This window comes from Aphelocoma coerulescens, chromosome 24 (genome assembly GCF_041296385.1).
Source record: "Aphelocoma coerulescens isolate FSJ_1873_10779 chromosome 24, UR_Acoe_1.0, whole genome shotgun sequence".
NCBI lineage: Eukaryota > Metazoa > Chordata > Aves > Passeriformes > Corvidae > Aphelocoma > Aphelocoma coerulescens.
The window spans coordinates 1,338,285-1,358,715 of NC_091037.1; the positions used below are offsets into that span (position 1 = coordinate 1,338,285).

Below are 20,431 nucleotides of genomic sequence, written 5' to 3' on the forward strand. Positions count from 1 at the left end.
AGCAGCGCCTCCTGTGTGTACAGATCTGTATTTGTCTCTGCTGTGTACAGCCATGTACAGACAGATGCATTGATTGGCAAGTTGCAATCCAAGGATAGTGCACGAAAGAAATGAAAGGCAGATGCAAGACTGGTCATGTGCAACACTCAGAGGCCTCTGTACCCCCGAGGTGCTGGCTCAGTCCCACCAGCAGCCGGGGACAGCCCGGCTCTGGCGGAAGGCGGTGCGGGAGCCCTGCGGCACGGGGCACCGCTGGCACTGTGCGGGGGTGCGGGGACAGCCCGGCCCTCCCTGGGCAGCAGGGCCCGGGGAAGGGAGCCACGCGTGGGACACGGCACATTCCTGCTGCGGATGGGAGGGGAGCAGCGTGGAGACCAGGGGGGTCGAGTGGGATGGACAGGGCACGTGGGGCTGGGGTGGAAAGCGATGGGGCAGAGCAGGGAGGGCACAGCTGTCCTGCCATCCCTGGGGCCTGATGGCATTGCCGGGGTGGCACCTGCACAGGGACATGGCAAAGGTGTCCCTTCTCTCCACAGGGACACTGCAAAGGTCTCCCTTCTCCCCTGGCAGTGCTGCTCGTGGGTGACGGGACCTCCACCACCTGCCCTTGGGCAGTGTCCCCAGTGGCTCCGTGCATTGTCCCCCTCCTGGCAGCCACGGGAGAAGAAAAGCTCAGGCCCGGTGCCACAGGGGACACTGCCATGGGTCATTCCCTGCCTGAACCCCTGGTGCTGCCCAGCACAGCTCACCTGCAGGGGAGGCAGGTGGCACACGGGGCTGGGCACGCTGGCAGTGCATTGCCGTGGCAGTTACGGGTGTGCAGTGCTCTGTGGGGAGGCTGGAGGAGGCAGTCTCAGCATGACAGGGCTGCTCCAGGGTGACAGAGCTGTCCTAACTCCGGGCCTGCTGTTGTGCCCAGTCCTTCCCAGCAAGTGCCCAAAAGCTCCTCTTCCTTTGAGCAGCTCTTCGTCTCCACCACCTCAGTCTGACAAATCAGCAGGACATTTCCCACCACAATCACCCTCCCCAAGAAGGAAACAAGCACAAAAATGTCAGCCCAGCACCTTGGGCTGAGATGCTCAGACCCAAAAACAGCCCGAGAGGCAGAAGGGCCCATCCCTTGCACACCTAGAGCCATCAATGGTTCCCAAACACCGCAAAGCTCCAAGATATCAGGTGTGCTCATGGCCTTGGCCCCTGACTTCTGAGCAGCCTGGGACAGTCCCTGAGGAGCACGAGCTTGCAAGGAGGAGACTGGCAGCTATCAGGATCCCTCGGGATGGGAACGCCAGTGCCAGTGGCCCAGGCACAGCAGGAGCACCTCGGGATGAGCTGTGACCCCGAGGGCAGACTGCTGGCCCCTGCTCGCATCTTCTACTGAGACAGAGAGCAGACAATGGGGCACGGGGCTCTCCAGAGCCCTCTGCCCCTCCTGGCACCCCCTGCTGCAGTCCTTCCATGTCTCACCTGCCCCAGCCTGTCCCCAGCACCTCCTCACGGCTCTCTGGCACTCAGAGCAGGGGACAGGCTGGTCCCAGCTCAGCCTCAGGGGCTGCAGCCGCCCCTCCCCAGCCCTGCCCAGCACAGCCAGGCTCCAGGGACCTTCCCTCTGCGCCCTGCTCCAGGCTGGGTTGGGTGTTTGGATGGAAGGAGGGATGCTCTGGGGAGACAGAAATCCTTGCTCTGGGAAGCACATCAAGAGGGTCACGCTGTACAGGGGAGAGGAGGGAGGGGCGAGCAGGGGGGCGTTACTTGGTGCCCTCGTCCGGGTTGCCTTCGCCGTCCGTCTTCCCTTCCTCCTCCGTCTTCTGGTCGTCCGTGTTGAGCCTCTGCTGCTTTTTCCGGCGCACGCATTTCACCACCATCAGCACCAGGATCACCACGGCCAAGAAGCCTCCCACGGAGGCGCCCACGATGACGGCCACGGTCGAGTCGTGCTTCGGGGGCTCTGGGGACACACGGCAGGAGCTCAGGGCACACAGTGTCCAGCGGGAATGGCTGGGAAGGGGCAGGGCTCTGGGAGCAAACCCTGCACCCGTGGGTGCCCTGCAGCACAGGGGACCACTGACCTTTGGTGAGCACCTTCAGGCTGATCTTGCCGTGGCCCCGGTGCCGGTCTGGGGGATTCAGGACGTAGCAGTTGTAGGTGCCCTCGTCCTCCAGCTGCACGTTTTTGAGGGTGAAGGACACGTCGTACTTGGCGGGGTTGCCGGTGAACTCCACGCGGTTCCCGAAGCGGTCCAGCTGCTTGTTCATGATCTTCGTGCGGAACTGCAGGAACTGGGCAGCCGTGGGGACAGCAGGTGAGGCACCCCATGGGCTCATTCCCCAGCCAGGCACCCCCTCCCTGCACACGCCACCCTGTAAGGAACTCCGAGGAACACCCTCTGAAGTGGTCCCAGGACCCCCAGCAGATCCCCAGTGAGACTCACCAGCTCCTCCGAGCAGTTACTGCACTCCTGGTACGTCCAGTTGAGGGAAAACTGCTTGTTCTCCACCTTGTAGCAGGAGTTGAAGGTGCAGGAGAGCTTCACAGAGGAGCCATTCAAGGCATTGATGGTGGCAGGGGCCATGACCTCCATGCCCAGTCCCGGGGGTGCTGCCAAACGCAGATGAATTAGGGGAGGGGGTGTCACAGGCAGCCGTCCTGGCAGCTGAGCCCACGTCCCCATCCTGCCCTGCCTGCACAGAGCTCTCCCTCGGGCCTGGCACTGCCTTCCAGGCACATCCACGCACTCTGCATCCAGCCAGGACTGGAATTCCCCTTCCCGGCAGGAACAAGGGGAGCAGCCCCAGCCCTGGCACCGTCCCTTGGCTGCACAGGAAAAGCATCATCGCTGCGCTGGCAGGGCTGATGACCCTCCTGTGCCATCCCCGGTGCTGAATGCTGCTGCCTGCAGGCCAGCCCTGCTGCCGGCCGTCCCCCGGGGCTGTGCTGCTGCGGGATCGATAGCGCTGTGTGAGGCTGCAGCGTCAGCTCGGGGGCCCGGCGCCACAGCCACACGGAATTTATGGCTGCGCTCATCACATTTCATTCCCAGCAGGACACAGCTACGGCAGCGAGGGCTGGGATCTGCCAGGGCCGGCCCCAGGGGCTTCGGGGGGGAATGCAGATGCTTTCCCCTGCCAGCAGTGCCCACGCAAGGATTCTCCAGCTGGGAACGACCAGAGCAAGATCTCAGTCGCTGCTGGGGGAGCAAGGCCAGTCCCTGCTCCCCGGCCTTGCTGAGAAACAGGGGCATTACCTGGTGCAGCTCGCAGGGCAGGACTCACCTGGGGAGTGGGCAGGGATGGGGGGTCTGTGCCCTGCTCCCTCCTCTACTCCTTGCCTGCAGCTCCCCTCAGCAGCACCCAAACCCAGCGCCTGCATCCAGCACCTGTCCCCAGGCTGGGTGACAGGAACAGCCAAGCTGGCTGCAAACACGAGGCCAAGCCCTGAGAAGCGCAGGGACACGGGGACAGCGAGCCCTGGGGGGGACCGGCGGGTACAGGGGGGCTGTGACACCCTACAGGGCAGGGACAGTGACGCTGCCACCAGGTGCTTTTATGATCACCTCACCTCTCCCCTTGGGCTGCTGCTCTTTGCTCTCAAACCTTCTTCCCGAGGCCAAGCTGGGTGCATGTCAGGGCTGCTCCGCTGGCCGCTCCGCTCCGCCTGCAAGCAGGGCAGGAAAGGGGCCAGGCTCTGCAGCCAGGGAGAAGAGCCTTTCCCAGCTGCAGGTACGGCTGTGTCGAGCCCCAGGTCCCGCTGCGAGGTGTGAACCAGCGGCACCCTGAAGCTCCCTGGAGGCAGAGCGGTGCCCTCGGGTACGGCCAAGCCCTGGAGACAGCTCCTTGCTGTGCTGGCAGCCATGGGGAACAACCTCCACCCAGCCCCAGCGCAGGGAGGGCTCCCACAGGGCTCAGGGACACAGGGATGGCACGGCTGGTGCATGGGGACGATTACAGCACCCAAGGCAGGAAGAAATGTCCCAAGCCAGTGTTGCAGCCTTGCCTGGTGGCAGCCACCACCAGGGACGGGAGGGAAGAGCCAGGAGCCGGCCTGCGCCAGCAGGAATGGTTGGAGGAATCCCTGCATGGAATCACTGTCTGGGTGCCCCTCACACGATGCCCTGTGTGCCTGTGGGTGGGTGACATGGCCTTGTCCCATGTCCTCGGGGCTGCCCAGGGCTCTACAGAGGGATGAGGTGCCACCAGCAGCAAACCTGCCACCCCAAGCAGGGAGACCACGGCCTGGCAGGACCTGGGAGCACCCACGTGTGTGGGTCCAAACTTTGCCACTGCCTGGGCACTCAGTCCTGGGGGACAACAGAGGTGGGGGAAGAAAGCCCCAAAACCCCTGGGACCGTCCAGGCCGCGTCCTGCGGCGCTGCGCAGGCTCCCAAACACTCTGTCATGCTGCACCCAGGCTGGGGGGGTACAATTACGGCAGCCTCTACAGCAGCCCTGGCTAGGTTTTGTATCCTCCTTTCCCAGGCTGTCTCCTTGGGGAAAAGCAGCCCATCAGGAGCTCCAGGACAGCACTTCAAAGGAGCGATGCGTGCCCGGCCGCGATCGATGCGGCCGCGGAGCTGCTGACACAACGCTGCTGCTGCGGGGCCGGGCAGCACGCACGGACCGCGGCCCCCAGCACAGCCACCAGCCCCGGGACAGCCACAGGAACAGCCACAGCACCCCTGCCAGCACCCAAAGGACAGCCACAAGCCAGCCCAGCCCACCCGCCAGCACCTTCCCAGCCCTGTCCCCACGCCAGCCCGCTCCTCTGCCTGACATGCAAAGGGCTTTGTGCTCAGCCCCCAGCGAGCAGCATGCAGGGCATTTTTAGGAGAAGATGCAGTGGCACCATACCCCCCACCCTGCCCGAAAGCAGGTCACCCTGGCTGGTGGCTCTCTGCAAGGTGCACGCCAGACCACCTCCGTCCCCATCCCTGCGGCACGGCGCTTCCCGGGGCTGGGACACGGGCAGGGGGCTCCTGGCCAGGGACACGGGTGTCTCCCCACCTCGGCACATGCAAGGGGGCTCAAGCCGACACTTACCCAGCGAGAGGAGCAAGGTGAGGCCAGTGAGGAACAAGGTGGGCTGCGGGAGCCAGGCTTCCAGGCTCATTTTGACGGACTTTTGTGTGTGGAGAGGACGTGGTGTTGGTGTGGGTTGTGGAGGTGGTGGAGGTGTTTTTTCGAACGCCCGGGTTATTTGCAGGTGACATAGAACATTAGAGCCGCTTTCTCCCCACAGCCCAATATGGCTGGAGCGGCGCTGGGGCGAAAAAAAGCAGTAAATGCTGTGGTTGGTGGATTGCAGCCGCCGGAGTGGGAGGGCGGAAAAATTTTCCCCTGAACTGCAGGCGACAGCTCCTGGCACTGCCGGCTCCCTGCTCTGAGCAGGGGCTGTGGCACACGGTGGGTGCCCGCGGCCCCCGCAGCCCCCCGGGTGCAGTGGGGACGTGCAGGTGTGTCCCGTGTGCCCCGCTGGAGGCTGGCGGCCAGCCCCGCTCACACCACCCGCAGCAGCAGTTCCCGTTCTGGAGAGCCCAGCGGGGCCCAGGAGCGTTGGAAATGCCCTCCTGGAGCCAGGCAGGGAGCAGAGGGGCTGCTCCGGGCTGGGGAGAGCAGAGGGGCCCAAGGCGCCCAGCCGGGATGCCCCAGGTAGGCTGCAGCAGGTGGAGGTGCTCCCGGTCACCTGCGCGCTCCCGGACAGCTCCATCGCTCCCCAGGGCTGCCAGACTCTGCTGGAGGCTCCCTCCCCTTCTCCAGCAGCACCTCTTCCCAGGATAACAGTTCTCCTCACCCAGCCCTTGGGACGGGGAGCCTCTGCCCAGCTGTAACAGGGCTGGAGAAAGTCTTTGGTCCCCTTCACACCATCAGTCAAAGAAGCCTTTTGGCCCTGGGCTCCAAACCTGGATTCAGGCTGCAGAAGTGGGTGCAGAAAAGACAAGAAGACCTCCTGGAGACCGAAGAGGCAGTGACAGAGCTGCTCAGGCCCCGGGACACGGGGTGGTGGCTTTTGCTGGGACAGCATCACTGGGGAGAGAGGAGAGGGATGCCCCGGAGCCAGGGCACACCTTGGTTCCCGTGCAGCAGAGGCCTGGGGAGGCACGCAAGGGGCAGCAGGGAGGCAGGAGGGGTGCAGGGGGGCTCTGCTGCCTGACCAGAGTCCGGAGGGGAAGCAGGACAGCCGGGAGAGAAGGCACGGGAGTGTCCCAGCAGCCCTGCTCAGCAAACCCTCACTGCACACACAGCCCTTTCCCACCCACCGTGGGCAGGCAAAGCCCGCTCTGCTCTGCTGCTACAGCTCCCACGACCCCACAAAGGCCCTGTGCGACCCCCGACCCTCCCAAATCCAGCTCCGGGGGCTGGTTCCTCCCGAATCCCGTCCCGCGGCTGCCTGCGGGAAAAGCGAGCAGGGTGTCAACGAGAACCAAGGAGCGCAGCGCGGCGCTGCAGTCTCCCGGCAGCGGTGGGAGGTGGAGGGTCCCGGCTCCCTCCGCACCTGGAGGTGTCAAACATCTAAAGATAGAGCGCGACAGCGGGGATAGCGCCCGGCACCCAGAGACAGAGCGGGAGCAGCGCCAGCGCCGGCCCAGACGCTGCCCCGGCGGCCCGGGAGGGGTTGCTGGGCTCCCCCCGGCCAGCGCTGCGCGTCACCCGGCTGCTCACCCGTGGCCAGGGGACACGCGTGGGGGACCCCACTGCCCGCGGGCTCTGTCCTGAACCCCTCCGTCCCCATCCTGCTGCCAAGGGACCCCTTTTTTGTCCCGTTTGGCTTTGTTCCCGCCTGGAGCCAGCGGGGCTGGTGGGTGCCCATGTGAGGCTGCACAAGGGTGCAGGGGCTCCCAGGCCCTGGGCCAGGCAGACTTTGGCACACTTGGACATCACACGCTTAGGCAGGAGGTAAAACGAAGACAGGGTCAGGGAAGACTCCCTGAGTTTTATTATCTACAGAAAAATAACGTGACGGCTCCTGCTGCATCTCCCCCCTGGAGATCCTTATCCTGTGCCAGGATCAAAGCTGGAGCGTGCAGCTGTGCCCACTGTGCCCCTCTCCAGAGACCAGGGGGCAAGGCCCAGGTGTCCCCTGGTTCCCTGCAGACAGCTGGGCTGGGCTGGGCTGTGCCGCAGCAGTGCCCTGGCACGGAGCACACAGTGATGTGTCACCAGTTCTCAGTCCTCAGAGGGACGAAGCTGTCTTGGACAAGGGGCTGCCATCCCACAGCACAGCTATTTCTCCTGCTCTGGAGCCCAGGGAAGTGCCTCCTCTGGCCTGCTGTGGAGTTCCTTGCTCTGCCCATCCCCCTGTGTCCCCTCTGCCATCCATTCCGACGGGATCGCCCTCTTGGCCAGCTGCACGTAGACGCCGTTGTCCCGGCAGTGAGAGGGGTGCTGCAGGGAGCAAGGGACAAGGTGTGAGCCTCACCACGGGGACCCGGGTGGGTTTGGAGGGGGCAGGGGGCATGGGATGCTGGGGTCTGGCATGGGGAGTGAGGCCCTGGATGGGCCTGGTAACGGGGACAGCGATGTGGGGGTCCCACCACGCCTGCTGCAGCTCCTCACCATGGTTATGTACGTGTCCTCAGCTCTCCTTTTCTTCTTTGCTTCCTGCTCAGCCTTGGGTACCTCAGCTACAGGGATTGAGGAGTAAATTGCTTCCTGCAAGGGGCAGATCGGGGTATTTGGAACCGAGCAGCCCCAAACACAGAGGGGCTGCCTGACCCCAGTTACAGGGCAAGCAACATGGTTGGAGCTGGCCAGCAAATGGCCCCTCGTGCCTGGGCAGTGTGGATCCCCTCCTTCAGCCTCCCCAGCCCTGGGCCCACACACCCAACCCCAGTGATCCCTCCAGCCTCAGCTCTCACCTCTGCTTTGTTGTTGCTGCTGCTCTTCCCCATCCTCTCCAGGGCTGTGTTGGTCGCAAACCTCGAGGGAAGGCAGCAGCAGTGTCACCTCCGGCGAGAAGCAACACCCGCTGCTCCTGTCCCTCCCTCCCTCCCTCCCTCTCCCGGGACACTGGCATCCCTTTGCCCATGCTTCGGCCAGGCCGCCTCTGCTGCTGGCACAGCCCAGGAGGTTTGGGAGCCGAGGGGACACCGGCCAGGGCAGGGTGACACTAGATGGCAGCAGGAGGCTGCACCCCACACCTGGGGAGCTGAACCCTCGCACCCGAGAAGGTCAGGGCAAAGCAGCGAGAGCAGCGCAGGGGGGCTGCAGGGAGGTGCTTTCTCACCCCCCTAAACCCAGAGCCAGCGCCGGTACCTCTTCCTCACGCAGAGCCCGGCCAGGAACGCCACCACCACGGCCACGCAGCCACAGCCCACCACGGCCGGCCAGAACCCAGAGTCTCTCGGGGGCGCCGCATCCTCGGCGTCTGCTGCTCCGCCTCCTGCCGGGGAGACACCGAGGCAGGGGATGGCACGGCGGGGACCCCGGCCCTGCCGCGGGAGAGCCGTGCGGGCAGCTCCGGGAGCGGCACGCACCTCTCAGCACCGCGGGGCTGACGTGCAGCACCGTCCGGCTCCGGAAGATGCTGCTGTTCTGGAGCAGCCGGAGCTCGCACTCGTAGATGCCGCTGTCGTTGACACGCGCGTCCTGCAGCCGGATGGAGCCGTCCCAGCGGGACATGTTCCCCTGCCACTGCACCCGGTTCTTGAAGCGGCCCACGGGGACGCCGTAGTTGCTGTAGTAATAAAACACCATCTCCTCCTGCCAGGGCACAGGTGAAGGATGTCAGGTGCCCTGTCCCCCTCAAGAGCCCTCAGATTCACGCTCTCTCTGTATCTCGTGGATTGCTCTCCTCGCACAGAGCCCGGCGCTCTCTGGGAAGGCTCCAGGATGCAGCAGCCAGAGCGGTGCTTCCCCGGTGCTGCGGGGCCATGCGGACGGGTCCCGCCACCACTCGGGGACCCTTCTTCTCCTCATGGAAAGTTCCTCTCCTCGTGGCCTGGGGACAGGCGGATGGGCTTCCCCACAGCCTCCCCACAGCCGCCTTGCTCCCCTGCCATCAGCCCCCGTGTCCCCTCCCCACCACCCCTGTCCTGACCCACCTGAGTGCCAGCTCCTGCCTTGTGCAGCCAGTCCACTTTGTGCAGGGTCCATCCCTTGCTGTCGGGGTCTAGGAAGAGGCACCGCAGCAGCACAGAGTCCCCAGCCCTAGCTTGGAGCTGAGGCTCCATGAACACCCCGGCAGCCCCGCTGCATCGCTCTGCCGGGTACAAGGACAGCAGGATGAGCCCAGGGAGGACGGCCAGGTGCAGCCTGCCTGTCCCCATCACTGTCTCCTCTCCAGGGAAGCCTGGGGCTCACGGCCCTGACCAGTCCAGAGGCCAAACCTGTGCCTGACCCCTGCTTGTGGCGTGCCTGGGATGTGGGGCAGCACATCCTCCCGCCGCCACACCAAGGGCTGCTGCCGTGTGATCCAGCCGAAAGGAGGCTGGGATGCACAACCCTTGCTCTGCACGCCTCGGAGCCAAAGTCTGCAGCTCCTGCAGGGCTGTGCCTGTGAGTCACTGGCTGGGAGAACCTGTGCTGCTCTCATCTGTACCAGGCCAGGGGCAATTCAAGCGCTTCACATGAAACGCTTCAGTTCCTCCCTTACTGCCCATTTGGCTTCCTTCCCCTTTGCTCACAGGCTCCAGACCTGGGCTTGTACTTGTCTGGCCACGTAAACACAGCTTGGGGTTTCTAGAGAAGCTGGACAGTGGGAAAAAAAGCAAACCAGGGGAACATCAAAGAGCAGAGAGCTGACAACCAGCATGAAGCAGCTGCCGCTCGCCGGCTGCAGAGTGTGTGGCAGGAAGGGGATTAAAGGTCTTCTCTGAAGTAAACGATTCTCTGAAATGAGTGGGGCAGAAAATGTCACTGGGGCTCGTCAGCAGGAACCCCACCTGCCTCAGAGCCTGCAGTGAGCTGCGAGGGAAGGCTGAGGCTCTGGCTGTTGTTTGCTGAGAGCTGGCTGAGCTGATTCAGCGGGAGCTGCTCAGGCAGGTAGGCTCGTCCTCGTGGCTGGGCCACTCTGCTCAGCCTGTCCACAACCACCGAGGGCTGGGCCCTGGCCAAGCACCAAGTGTTTGTCTGAAGCCCTGTAAATAATGAATGCAAAGTGCTGCAGCTTCCCAAACAAGTTCTGTTGGTCTTGACCAGCTGAGGAGCTGAAAATGACAAATATTTGCCAGCGGAGAGGACCAAGGGAGCTGCTTGCCTTGAGCAGAGCCAAAATCAATACCTTGGAAACCTCTCCCTGTATTTAGACTTGGCGAAGCAGTTCTGCTTCTTTCAAAGCCTTGGAGCCTAAATACAGGACACATCCAGGGATGCCAGTGCAGTTTGCAGCCCATAGAGGGGAGGTCTGTGGGAAGGGGAGATGAGCACACGCAGAGCCAGAGGAGGGACTGGCACCCAGGAGAGGAGCAGCCCCAAGGGGTTCTCACCACAGGAGGAGAGGCACTGATGGGTCTCACAGCAAAGGCAGAGGGGAAAGCAGAGGGAGATAAAACTTAGAGCTCACCCATCCATGTCAGCAGCAGGGTCAGGCTCAGCAACATCTTCTCACTCTGAAAAGAACAGCAGAGGTGACACATGCTCCAGTGTCCCCTGGGGCAGGACACCAGGGACTGGCAACCGGCTCAAGGTCAGAAGAAGACTGTGATGTGCAGCCTCTGAGGTTGGGAGGCTGAAAGTCAGCGCAGCACAGGGGGCAGGGAGCAGGGCTCTGGTTTGTGAGACCGCGCTGAGCCTGGAGAGGAAGAGCGAGCGTGGGGGAGAGGGCTCAGCCTAAACCCCTTCGTGTTTTCCCCTAAGTCACGAATCTTTCCGGTGGTTTGGGGGTCGAGCCTCTGACATCTGAGCTGAGATGTTCGCAGGTGCTGACTCTGCTCCCAAAGCAATCAGAGGTTTTTAATATGACGGAATCAGAGAAGTTTGGTCCTAAAACACGGACCCCCTACTCCAGAACTAAATCCTTGCCCCTGGGTGCTGCACACGGTGAGAGGTTCTGCTGGAGCAGTGCCACACTTGGTCCCTGGATTCAGCTTGACCCGCTCCACATCTCAGAATAAAGCTGACATCTCCTTCCTGCACATCACAGATCTCTCCTGCAGCCCAGGGAAGGACTGGCTGTCACCACCAGGAATGTGCCAGCCAGTGTCCAAAGGAAGGCAAGAGGCAGCACCCTGCTGCCCTGTCCCTGCTCCATGAACCCCAGCTGTAGCCATTCCAAACTTATTTAAGGGTAAAAAGTTACTGAGAGCAGCTCTCCTGCCCCACATGAAGCTGGAATTGAGGCTGCCATTACCAGCACGTATTTTCCAATACTGCAGAAATGAAATAGAAATAGAAAGACAAGAGCTGAATCATCTCTGGCATCTTGGTGGCTTCTCTCTCTTTGCTCCATCATGCAAGCAAGAGGATCTAAAGGTCAGCCACAGTCAGGGATTCCAGGCCCAGAATCAGCTGCTTGGGACCCTTGGATCAGTTCTAGGCTGAGAAAGTCACTACAGCTTTGTACCTTCATCACCCTGCCCTTTCCACAAACAAAATATCCTGAGAAGTGGCAGCAAACCTTCTGGAATCCTCTCCCATCTGCCTCTGAAAACACAGGAGCCCTCTGGGGTTGGGTTTTTGCGTGGTTGGCTGTGCTCTGTGCAGCTCTGCTGTGACACACTTTGCTGCACAGCCCGTGCTGGTGCACACCCGACCTACAAACACAACTCCTGCCCAGCCCCAGGGCCCTCAGCACGGCCAGCACAGCTCAGGGCAGCAGGCACAGCATCCTGCTTTCCCAGAGACACTGCCAAAACCTCCATAGCTGCACCCTCCCAGGACCACCCCTGTGCAGCAGCCAAAATAGCAGCCAGCTCCACAAACAGTCCTCAGCTGCAGAAAGCGGAGGTTTGTATGCCCAGAACCTCCAAAAAGTCCCTGCAGCTGAGCTGCTGGGGCTCTGGGCTTTATTTGCCACCAAGTCCTTGCTGGATTTATTGCCCTGTTTTCGAGAAGGATTTCTGGTCCCATCTGGGGACACATTTTGCAGGGTCTCCCCCTGTGCCACACAGCAGTGGGAGGGTGCTGGGAGGCACCAGCTGGAGCCAGCACCCACTCACCAGCTGTGCTGCGTGTGCCAGTGCTGACACATCCAAATCGCCTCTCCCAAAGAGATTGGGGCAGAAAGGGCACGGACACCATGTAGCCTTCACATCTCCCTGCTTTTGCACGTGGCATCTGAGTCGCCAGCACTTCTGCTCCCCTGCTTCTCTTCGTGGGAAAAACAAATGAAAAAGCATCCAGAAATAAGTATTATAGCAAAAAATACTCACCTAGTGTGGCCTGGGGAAGCCAGCTTGTCTAGCATGAAGGGTTCTTCAGCGACTGATTCAGAGTAGCTGAATCAGTTGCTAAATCACCCCGAGGTTGCATATGCAAGACCTTTCTCGGCAGTTCCTTCTTTAAGGTCGAGTCTGGTGGTCACTTTCACACGCAAGAGAAAGCGGAACAGCGAATTAGGATGTGCACCAGAGAGGGGAAACCAACTGCAGGTGCACCTGCCTGAGAGGGGCGATGGGGCAGCTTCAGGAGGCGCCTCACAGGCACAGCTGTGCCTCAGGCCCAGCCTGGCAGACTGGCCTGACCAGTCACGATGACCAGTCCAGGACACAGAGGTTGCTGGCCCACACCCTCTGCTCCGTCCTGCTTTGTTTTTCGGGGCTCAGAGCTGGTTGGAGAGCTGTGACTGCTGCACGCTGGATCCTGTCCCAGTGAGGCAGCAGCAGCACTGAGTGATGGGGCTGTGCCTTCCTCCTGGTGCTGCCAGACCCCTCAAGGGGCTGAAGGGCCCCTGGGCCTGCCTGGCACAGCATGGGCAGATGCTTCCTTCGGAAACACACAGCAGCCACTGATTTTCATCACTGCTTCCCCTCCTGGCCACTTTGAAAGGCCATTTTCACCCTTCCTCTTTCCTTGAAACACCAGAGAAGCTCCTGTTCTCCATTCCAGTATCACCCTGTTCTGCATGGTGCACCGAGAAATTTCCATATGGGCAGCAGAGGAAGAGAAAGCTCAGCACCATTCACAGCTCCAAGGTGGCAGCTCAGCTTTGCACCAGGAAGATTTGCCCAGGATCCAGCACACTCATGGCCAAGGAGGCAGAGCTGAAATCCAACATTTTGCAGCAAAAAAGAGCCTTTGGTTTTCACAGAGAAGTCATGTGGGTGTGAGTGCTGAGAGGGGAACAGCAAAGCCACTTCCTGCAGGCTGCATAATCCCCCCAAAAGCCTTTCCCAGGAATGTTTTGGCTGACAGAGGTGTTGTGTCACCAGGGAGCACAGACATTTTAAATATTGCTTTATAGTAGACAGGAGAAAATTTTATTTCTTTATCTGGAGGCACAGATCTACAGCTGACCTACTTCTCAGTGGGAGCTTCACCACACGTGAAACCTGCAGCCAGCCCAGAGCTGCTGAGGGGGGACCTGGTACCTGTCCCCTTTTGGGTTAAATGTGCTCCCTAAAACCCTTCACCCATCATCACACGACAATTTTTACACCTCAGGATGGCAGTTTTATGAGTTCAGCTCTATTTAGCCAAATAAAGAGACCCACAGCCCAGAATGAAATAATGCAATTTATTGGTAATTGCACAGCAAAATCAACAGCAAACCTGCAGCACATCTGTAAAAGGAGAATATTTGACTGATACAGAAAGAAAGGAGCTTTTTAGGGGTTGAGTGAGTGAATTCCTCTGCTCTCTGCCATTTATTGTTGGAAAAGGCTGGTGAAAGAGGAAATGCCCTTCCTCGAGGGGAAGTAATGCTGCACAATTAAACATTTCCATAAAATGGGTCCTAGAAGAAGGGAGGAAGAAAACAACTACTGCAAACAGAACATTCCTTTGGGCAGTGCTTGAGTCCATGGCTGAGGTAGATGGGGTTGTGTGTCCCCAGAAACAGAGTCCCCATTGGCATTTCTGATTTAAAAAAGAAGAAAAAAAAAAGCTTTCTATGACTTGTGCTTCACTTCTACAAGTAGAAGGAGAGGTACCCAGTGATGCAGCTGAATAAACCAAAAATACTTCAAAAGCAGTAGGTTCTCTTCACTCCGAGACAGAGGATGCCAGATACCACGTCACCAAACTGGTTTGAGTCAGTATGTTCCACAAAAACTGAGAATAAACCTTGTCAGTGCCCAAAGGCGAGCAGCCCAGAGAGCTGGAGCAGCCTTTACTTCAAGAAGTTGGGTTTCCAGGGCTCAGGAAAGGAGGAATGTCACCAAAAAAATCAAACCAATAAACAAAACCAATTTGCAGGTAAACCAAGGCACGCTGGCACTGCAGGCACTGAGGCTTCTGTTGGCCCCGCAGATCTGAGGGCAAGAGACTTTCTTTTCCCCAATGTATTATGAAGATTTTTTTTTTTTTAATCATTATTTTATGCTTAAATAGAAGTGAATTATCCCATCAGTATTATTCTTCCAATCCACAGAGAGCAGAGCACGTCCTTCAACCTGCACTGGTTATCCAGCAGCCTCTGGAAGGATCTAACCACAGTTTTCACTGCTGTAATTTTAGTATTTTTCCACAGCTTCAGTCTTCCATCAGTATGGATCTTCCTCATCCGTGTCCTGAACAGGGAACATAGAGAGAGAAACTATGTGTGAAGACATGAATGAAGTCATGAGTTCAGCCAAATGCTGAGCCTGGCTGGGCTGCTGGAAAGAGCCTAAACGCTTCCCCGAAATGCTGCTGTGCTTGAACAAGCCTGAGGACTTGCAAAAACACTGGTATAAATATAAATATAAACATAAATATATATAGAAGCACTAAATCTGTTTGACCTCTCCCAGACACAATGACCATGGCATAACCCACAAGTGAAATGTGTTTCAAGAGAAGCAGCAGCTAAAGATGAACCAGAAAGTGCAGCACGACCCTGCAGAGACAGTCCTGAGCAGCACAAATTATTGTTTCTCAGCCCTGACAGACACCCCATCATTGCTCTCTAACCACAGCACTCATCTGATGGTGTCCCCACAAGCAGCTCTGCAGCTCTGAGCTGGAAACTCACCCAAACACTTCAGCTCTACAAGGGAAATCTCACTGACGCCCCAGAGTTTTTGAGCCTAAAGAGATTTTCCATTGGCTTTGCAATTTTAATTGCTTGGTCACATATAAAGCATGAAAAAGCACACTAGAGACACCTCAAAAATGCAGAATCATTAAAGTGAGTGGGGCAGCATTCCCAGAGACCTGATCAGATAAATATTGCAGCATCAGACAGCAAAGGATCACACCTGACAAAATACTCTACATGAAAGCAGCAGGATTTTATCGTTCCAATTTGACTCCTCCCAAAGGATGAGAGGTCATTTTTCAACTTTTAAGATCTCCCATTTCCTGACAGCATTTCCCTCACCAAACTGGGGCTCCATCCTTTCCCATCTCCCCACCTGGTGCTTCCCTGATTCCCAGAATGTCACCTGGAACAGCCTTTCCACCTCACAAGGCAACTCTGCCTTTGGCACAAAGCATTTCCTGCTTCCTGCACCTCTCCAAAGCCTCGTTCCCAACACTGCAGCTCTGTACCTGCTGTGTCTAATGCAGAACTGTAAATATTTTATGTTCAACTTACGTAATTGCCTGTTTTTCATCCCGGATCTAATAGAAACCATCAGCACACGCCTGTCTGAAGGCTTGGGCATTTAGGACATTTTAAATCACTGGCATTAGAAGAGCAACACATATTTAAATCCTCCTTAACACACATCCTGACTGCGTTCATGAGATTCAAAGGTGCCCCTGAGGTAAATCTGCTCTGCAGGACACGGTGGAAGAATGAAAGCCCTCTCAAAGCGGGCATTACTCTGGAATGTGCCACGCTTGTGGCTGCTGATTCCAGCACACAGGACTCACACAAAACAAGGGCGGCAGATGGCAAAGACACTCAGGAGCACAAGGCACCTGATTAACAGGAGCTGCTGCTGGGGTGGGAAGGGAAGGAGCAGAATTAGAAGGCAACCACCACTTCAGAGAGCACAACAAACAAAAAGCAGAAACAAACAAACAAACCACAAGGGTTTAGCAATGTTCTGTCATAATGAAAACGAGGTGAAAGGAGGAAGATCTCCACCACCTCTGCAGAAGCACGGTGGGCGGGGGGGTGGCTGCCTGCCTGCCTTCCCCACTGCAGCACTGCCAACCCCAAACTGCTCACGCAGAGCCCCTAAAGAAACCTCACAGCAGCTGGCACTTCAGCCCTGATTTTTCTTCTTAAAATGACAGCTTTGATTCCAATCAAGTCAAATGAGAAATCAATTTCGTGGATGTCATGACAGCTTCCCCACCAGTACAACCAGCAGTTCTCAGCCCTTACAGCTGGGAAGATCCCAGGAGCCATTTGGGACACACCTTGGACACCCAGCGATGTTATGACACTCTACCTGCTGCTCCTAGCACCTTCTTTGAGCACCCAAGTTGGCAAAACCTCTGTGAAAACACCAACTTTCACTTACCACACAGTTCAGGCACCACTCCCTGAGTTTTCCCCCGCAGCCGGCTGTGTCTGTGTGCTCAGGCCTGCAGGAAAAGCACGGCATCAGGTTGGACTTTTTCCCCCCCAGACATTCCAGTATCTCCTCTGGACTGAACTCTGGTTACACCACATGGAACTGAAGGTTTTTCATCGTGAGGAAAAGCCTTTGACTCCACACAGCAAAGCCAAAAGGACTGAAAGCTGCCAGGTGCCTCCTTTTGAAGGCGGGTATTTCACTTAAGTGCCACAAAGATTAAAACAAAAGTTGCTTTTTGGCTGGCAAATCTTATACCACCAATCAAAAGATTAAAAGACTGCAGTAAAAAAAAAAAAAAAAAAAAAAATCCTTCTGCAAGGAATTGAGCAGAAGGGAATTCAGTCTCCAAGGCTCCTTCAGTATGTGGCATCTCTGCTCAGGCCACCACAGGTAGCATTATTGGGTTTATTTTGTTGTTATGGTGACTTCACTACAAAATGCAACACACAAAGCTCACACATGCAAAACATTGTGCTGACTCAGGCTAAAATAAACCTCATTACAGAAGTGAAATAGTGTCTGACCCTAAACTGCTGCAGTTCCATGGCATTCCTCACGCGAATGGCAGGAAAAGGGGATGTGCAGCACTCGGTTTATGCTCCAGCACAGGGATTTCCCAAAGCTTTCCCACTGCTGGGTGAGAAGCAGATACCAGTGACTGAACTACAGTTTGTGCTGCAGGACAGTGGGGAAATCATCCCTCGTGCCTGCGCCAACACCCTGAAGTGGAAATACAGGCTCCAGCCTGCAGCCAGGACTTACTCATCAGACACTTCGATGGAGGATTTCTTGTAGCCACATTTTCCTTTCTCCTTCATCACCCGGAATTTCCTCCCCATCCTCACCAGCAGCAGAATGACCACGAGGATGGAAGGGAGAAACACCAGGATGGAGAGCAGAGCTGCTGAGGTCAGCTGGAAGGCCAGGCCTGAAAAACAGTGAGACACAGCTTGGCTGAGCCTCTGGCACAAAAGCTCACCCAGAGCACAGCTTGGTGGCCCTTTCACGTGAAACACAGAGCTGGCAGACTGGAAACAGCCTGTCCCCACATCTGCAGGGCTCCCATCCCCACATCTGCAGGGGTCCTGTCCCCACATCTGCAGGGCTCCCGTCCCCACATCTGCAGGGCTCCTGTCCCCACATCTGCAGGGCTCCCATCCCCACATCTGCAGGGCTCCCATCCCCACATCTGCAGGGGTCCTGTCCCCCCATCTGCAGGGCTCCTGTCCCCCCATCTGCAGGGGTCCTGTCCCCACATCTGCAGGGCTCCTGTCCCCACATCTGCAGGGCTCCCGTCCCCAAACCCAGCCCAGCCAGGCGCCTCCGCTGTGGGAGCTGCAGAGGAAGGCAGGGCACGACACAGTTCTATCAGCACGGCTGAGCTGGGAATTTGGGGCAGGGCTGGCACGCAGGGCAGATGAGGAAATTATTACTGACAATCAGCGCTTGTGATGTGGAGATTATTTTTAGGCCAGCGTTTCCTCAATGTTTAACTTGTTCTGCCACAATTTGCGGAGGCTGAAACTTCTGAACAAAGGGATGCTTTTGATTCCTGTTATCACCACAGCTTCCCCTGTCCCTTCCTGCCCCAAATCAATTCAGTAGCTCTCAAAGTACTGAGCTCAGAGAGCGGGGCTGATGTAACCCCTGCTGAAACTCCAGCAAGGAACTCCAGGGAGCATTTCCCACATGATACTCAGGATTCCAAGATCCCAGAAAGCAACTCTAGCACATAGGTGAGGCCAAATTCTGGGCAGGGAGCCTTACCCCGCTCTGTAACCACCAGCACTGTCTGGGGAATGTTGTGATAAACGTCTGGAGGGTTCTTCACGCTGCAGATGAACGTCCCGTTGTCACTGAGCACTGGGCTTTGGATAGCGATGGAAGCATCACCGTTAGCAACATTCCCAGCCCAGGATATCCTGTCTTTGAACTTCCCCGCTGTTGTGGGGTGTGGAACAGACTGATAATGAAAAACCTGCAAGGAGGGAAAGGCAATAATTGTGGCAATAAAAAACTCACCCAGGAAAGCAGAGTGAACCGCTTGTTGCATTGCAAAAATAAAAACGACACATTAAGAAGTCAGGCAGGATATTTCCTATATAAGAGAAATAAAGCTACCAATCAAATCTTTACAGTCATTCTGTGCAGCGCACAACGCAGCGCTTGTGGCAAACCCACAAATTTATCTACTTTATCATTATTGTTCTATTTTGTCTTTACATAGAACACTTTTTCACCCAGAGAACACCAAAGGAATTTTACAGGGGAAAGAAGGCAACAACGAGGCTCCCAAACCGCAAAGCGAGGCAGCAGCCCAGCAAAGCAAACAGAAAATTCAGATTTTCAGCATGCCCAGAGGCCTGGCCCTGTTCCACCTACTGTCTCCATCTGACCCCCAGCAAGGGGACGGTAGGTCCAGTCCACCAGCAGGCTCTCCGTGATGGGGGAGCTGGATTTGAAGGAGCATTTCAGCAGCACTTGCTCACCCACAAAAGCTCGGACTTTAGGACTGGCTTTAATTTCCAGGGAAAGAACACTGCAGACATCTGATGGAACAGGCACAAAAGGCAGGGATTAATTTCTTGTTACTTGTGAGGTGCAAAATTGTCCCAAAAATACCGACACGTGTGCAGGTCAACCAAAATTCAAAAACTAAAGCACAGCAGGGCCTCCCTCCCCCACAATGAAATTTGAAGGAAAGCAGCAAACTTCCCTGACCTATTCTCCGTGGGGCTGGAACGGGCTCCAAATAAAGGACCTGGGAAGTACCAGCACAGCTGTTCAGATGTGGAGACCAAGAGCCGAGAAATGGAATCAGCTGCGTCTCTGACGAGTCGCAAAGCCCCAGTTTTGGGTACTTTAATGCAATTCTGCTCTGTGTTTCTTGCCACAGCGCCTCAATTTCACACACACGGGGTCGAAAGTCTCCCCACAGCACCAAGGGCTCTCAGTTCTTGTTTCCAGCGTGTGCAGCCACTTCTGCCCCGTTCAGCTGCCGCGATGCTCCGGCCCTTCCCGAGGCTCCCACCTCTCCCGGGAAGAACTTTGTCCGAGCCTCCCACCGCTCCCGGCCGGCCCTTCCCAGGCTTCCCACCTCCTCCAAAGTGCCCACCGCCTCGGGACCATCCACGTCCCCGGGACCATCCACGGCCCCCAGAGCCGCAGCCCGAGCGCTCCCGGCCCGGTTCCCACGCGGGACCCTCCGGAGCACCGCGGGCACCGCCGCTCCCGTCCCGTCCCGTCCCGTCCCGTCCCGTCCCGTCCCGTCCCGTCCCATCCCATCCCGCCCCCCGCAGCCCCCCGTTACCGAGCAGCAGCGGGAGGAGGAGGAGGCGGCCGCCGGCCCCCGCCGCCCCTCGGCGCCGCATCCCGGCCGGGCTCAGCCCCGGAACATGGCGCTCACCTGGCGCAGGTGAGGGCGGGGCAGCCCCGAAATGGCCGCGGCGCTGGGGACGCCTGGGACGGCCGCGCAGCCGGCCCGGGGCCAGCGGAGGGGCCGGCGTGGCCACCGCGGTTGTCCCCAAATCCCCGAGCGGTTCCTGTCACCGCCAGCCCGCTCCCTGCGCTTTTTTTTTTTTTTTTTTTTTTTTTGGGTGCTGCCGCAAAACAAGGAATGTGTCAGGATATCTTAAGTCAGGATGTTCCTCGCTGTGAGATCTTTGTAAATTTTCAAGCGCAATCAGCAAAAAAAGGGAGACCTAATCAGGGGAACAGGCAGCAGCTGCATCCCTTAGCCAAGGACATCCTGGAACTGACACGTTTTGAGGATGTATTAAATCAAGACGTTGATGTGTGTCTATGTGTACATGGCTAACTGGCCAAAACACCCAAGGTTTCTATATCCCAGAGCTGAACTATCTTGGTTATAATAATAAAAATCA

General features: G+C 57.8%; 3 protein-coding genes across 5 annotated transcripts; all 3 read right to left on the reverse strand.

Moving 5' to 3' along the window:
- Window positions 1-1,687: 1,687 nt before the first annotated feature.
- Window positions 1,688-6,792, reverse strand: SCN2B (sodium voltage-gated channel beta subunit 2). Its single transcript, XM_068994592.1, has 4 exons — window positions 5,038-6,792; window positions 2,433-2,599; window positions 2,070-2,280; window positions 1,688-1,948 (listed from the first exon to the last, which is right to left on the reverse strand). The coding sequence occupies exons 1-4, from the start codon at window positions 6,017-6,019 to the stop codon at window positions 1,749-1,751; spliced, it is 1,560 nt and encodes a 519-aa protein (XP_068850693.1). The 5' UTR covers window positions 6,020-6,792; the 3' UTR covers window positions 1,688-1,748.
- A 100-nt stretch (window positions 6,793-6,892) lies between these two features.
- LOC138098217 (myelin protein P0-like) lies at window positions 6,893-12,408 on the reverse strand. Of its 3 annotated transcripts, none has more exons than XM_068994591.1 (8): window positions 12,306-12,408; window positions 10,499-10,544; window positions 9,039-9,196; window positions 8,472-8,697; window positions 8,251-8,377; window positions 7,854-7,914; window positions 7,552-7,647; window positions 6,893-7,380 (listed from the first exon to the last, which is right to left on the reverse strand). In XM_068994591.1, the coding sequence occupies exons 2-8, from the start codon at window positions 10,533-10,535 to the stop codon at window positions 7,219-7,221; spliced, it is 867 nt and encodes a 288-aa protein (XP_068850692.1). In that variant the 5' UTR covers window positions 10,536-10,544; window positions 12,306-12,408; the 3' UTR covers window positions 6,893-7,218. The 3 variants fall into 3 exon arrangements, with proteins under 3 accessions (XP_068850692.1, XP_068850691.1, XP_068850690.1); XM_068994590.1 differs by having other exon boundaries at window positions 10,499-10,726; XM_068994589.1 differs by lacking the exon at window positions 12,306-12,408 and having other exon boundaries at window positions 10,499-10,835.
- A 1,187-nt stretch (window positions 12,409-13,595) lies between these two features.
- MPZL3 (myelin protein zero like 3) lies at window positions 13,596-19,947 on the reverse strand. The gene is made up of 6 exons (XM_068994884.1): window positions 19,858-19,947; window positions 18,930-19,096; window positions 18,315-18,525; window positions 17,310-17,475; window positions 16,491-16,554; window positions 13,596-14,603 (listed from the first exon to the last, which is right to left on the reverse strand). Exons 1-6 carry the CDS (start codon window positions 19,916-19,918, stop codon window positions 14,577-14,579), a joined length of 696 nt encoding a protein of 231 aa, XP_068850985.1. The 5' UTR covers window positions 19,919-19,947; the 3' UTR covers window positions 13,596-14,576.
- Between the last annotated feature and the right edge of the window lie 484 nt (window positions 19,948-20,431).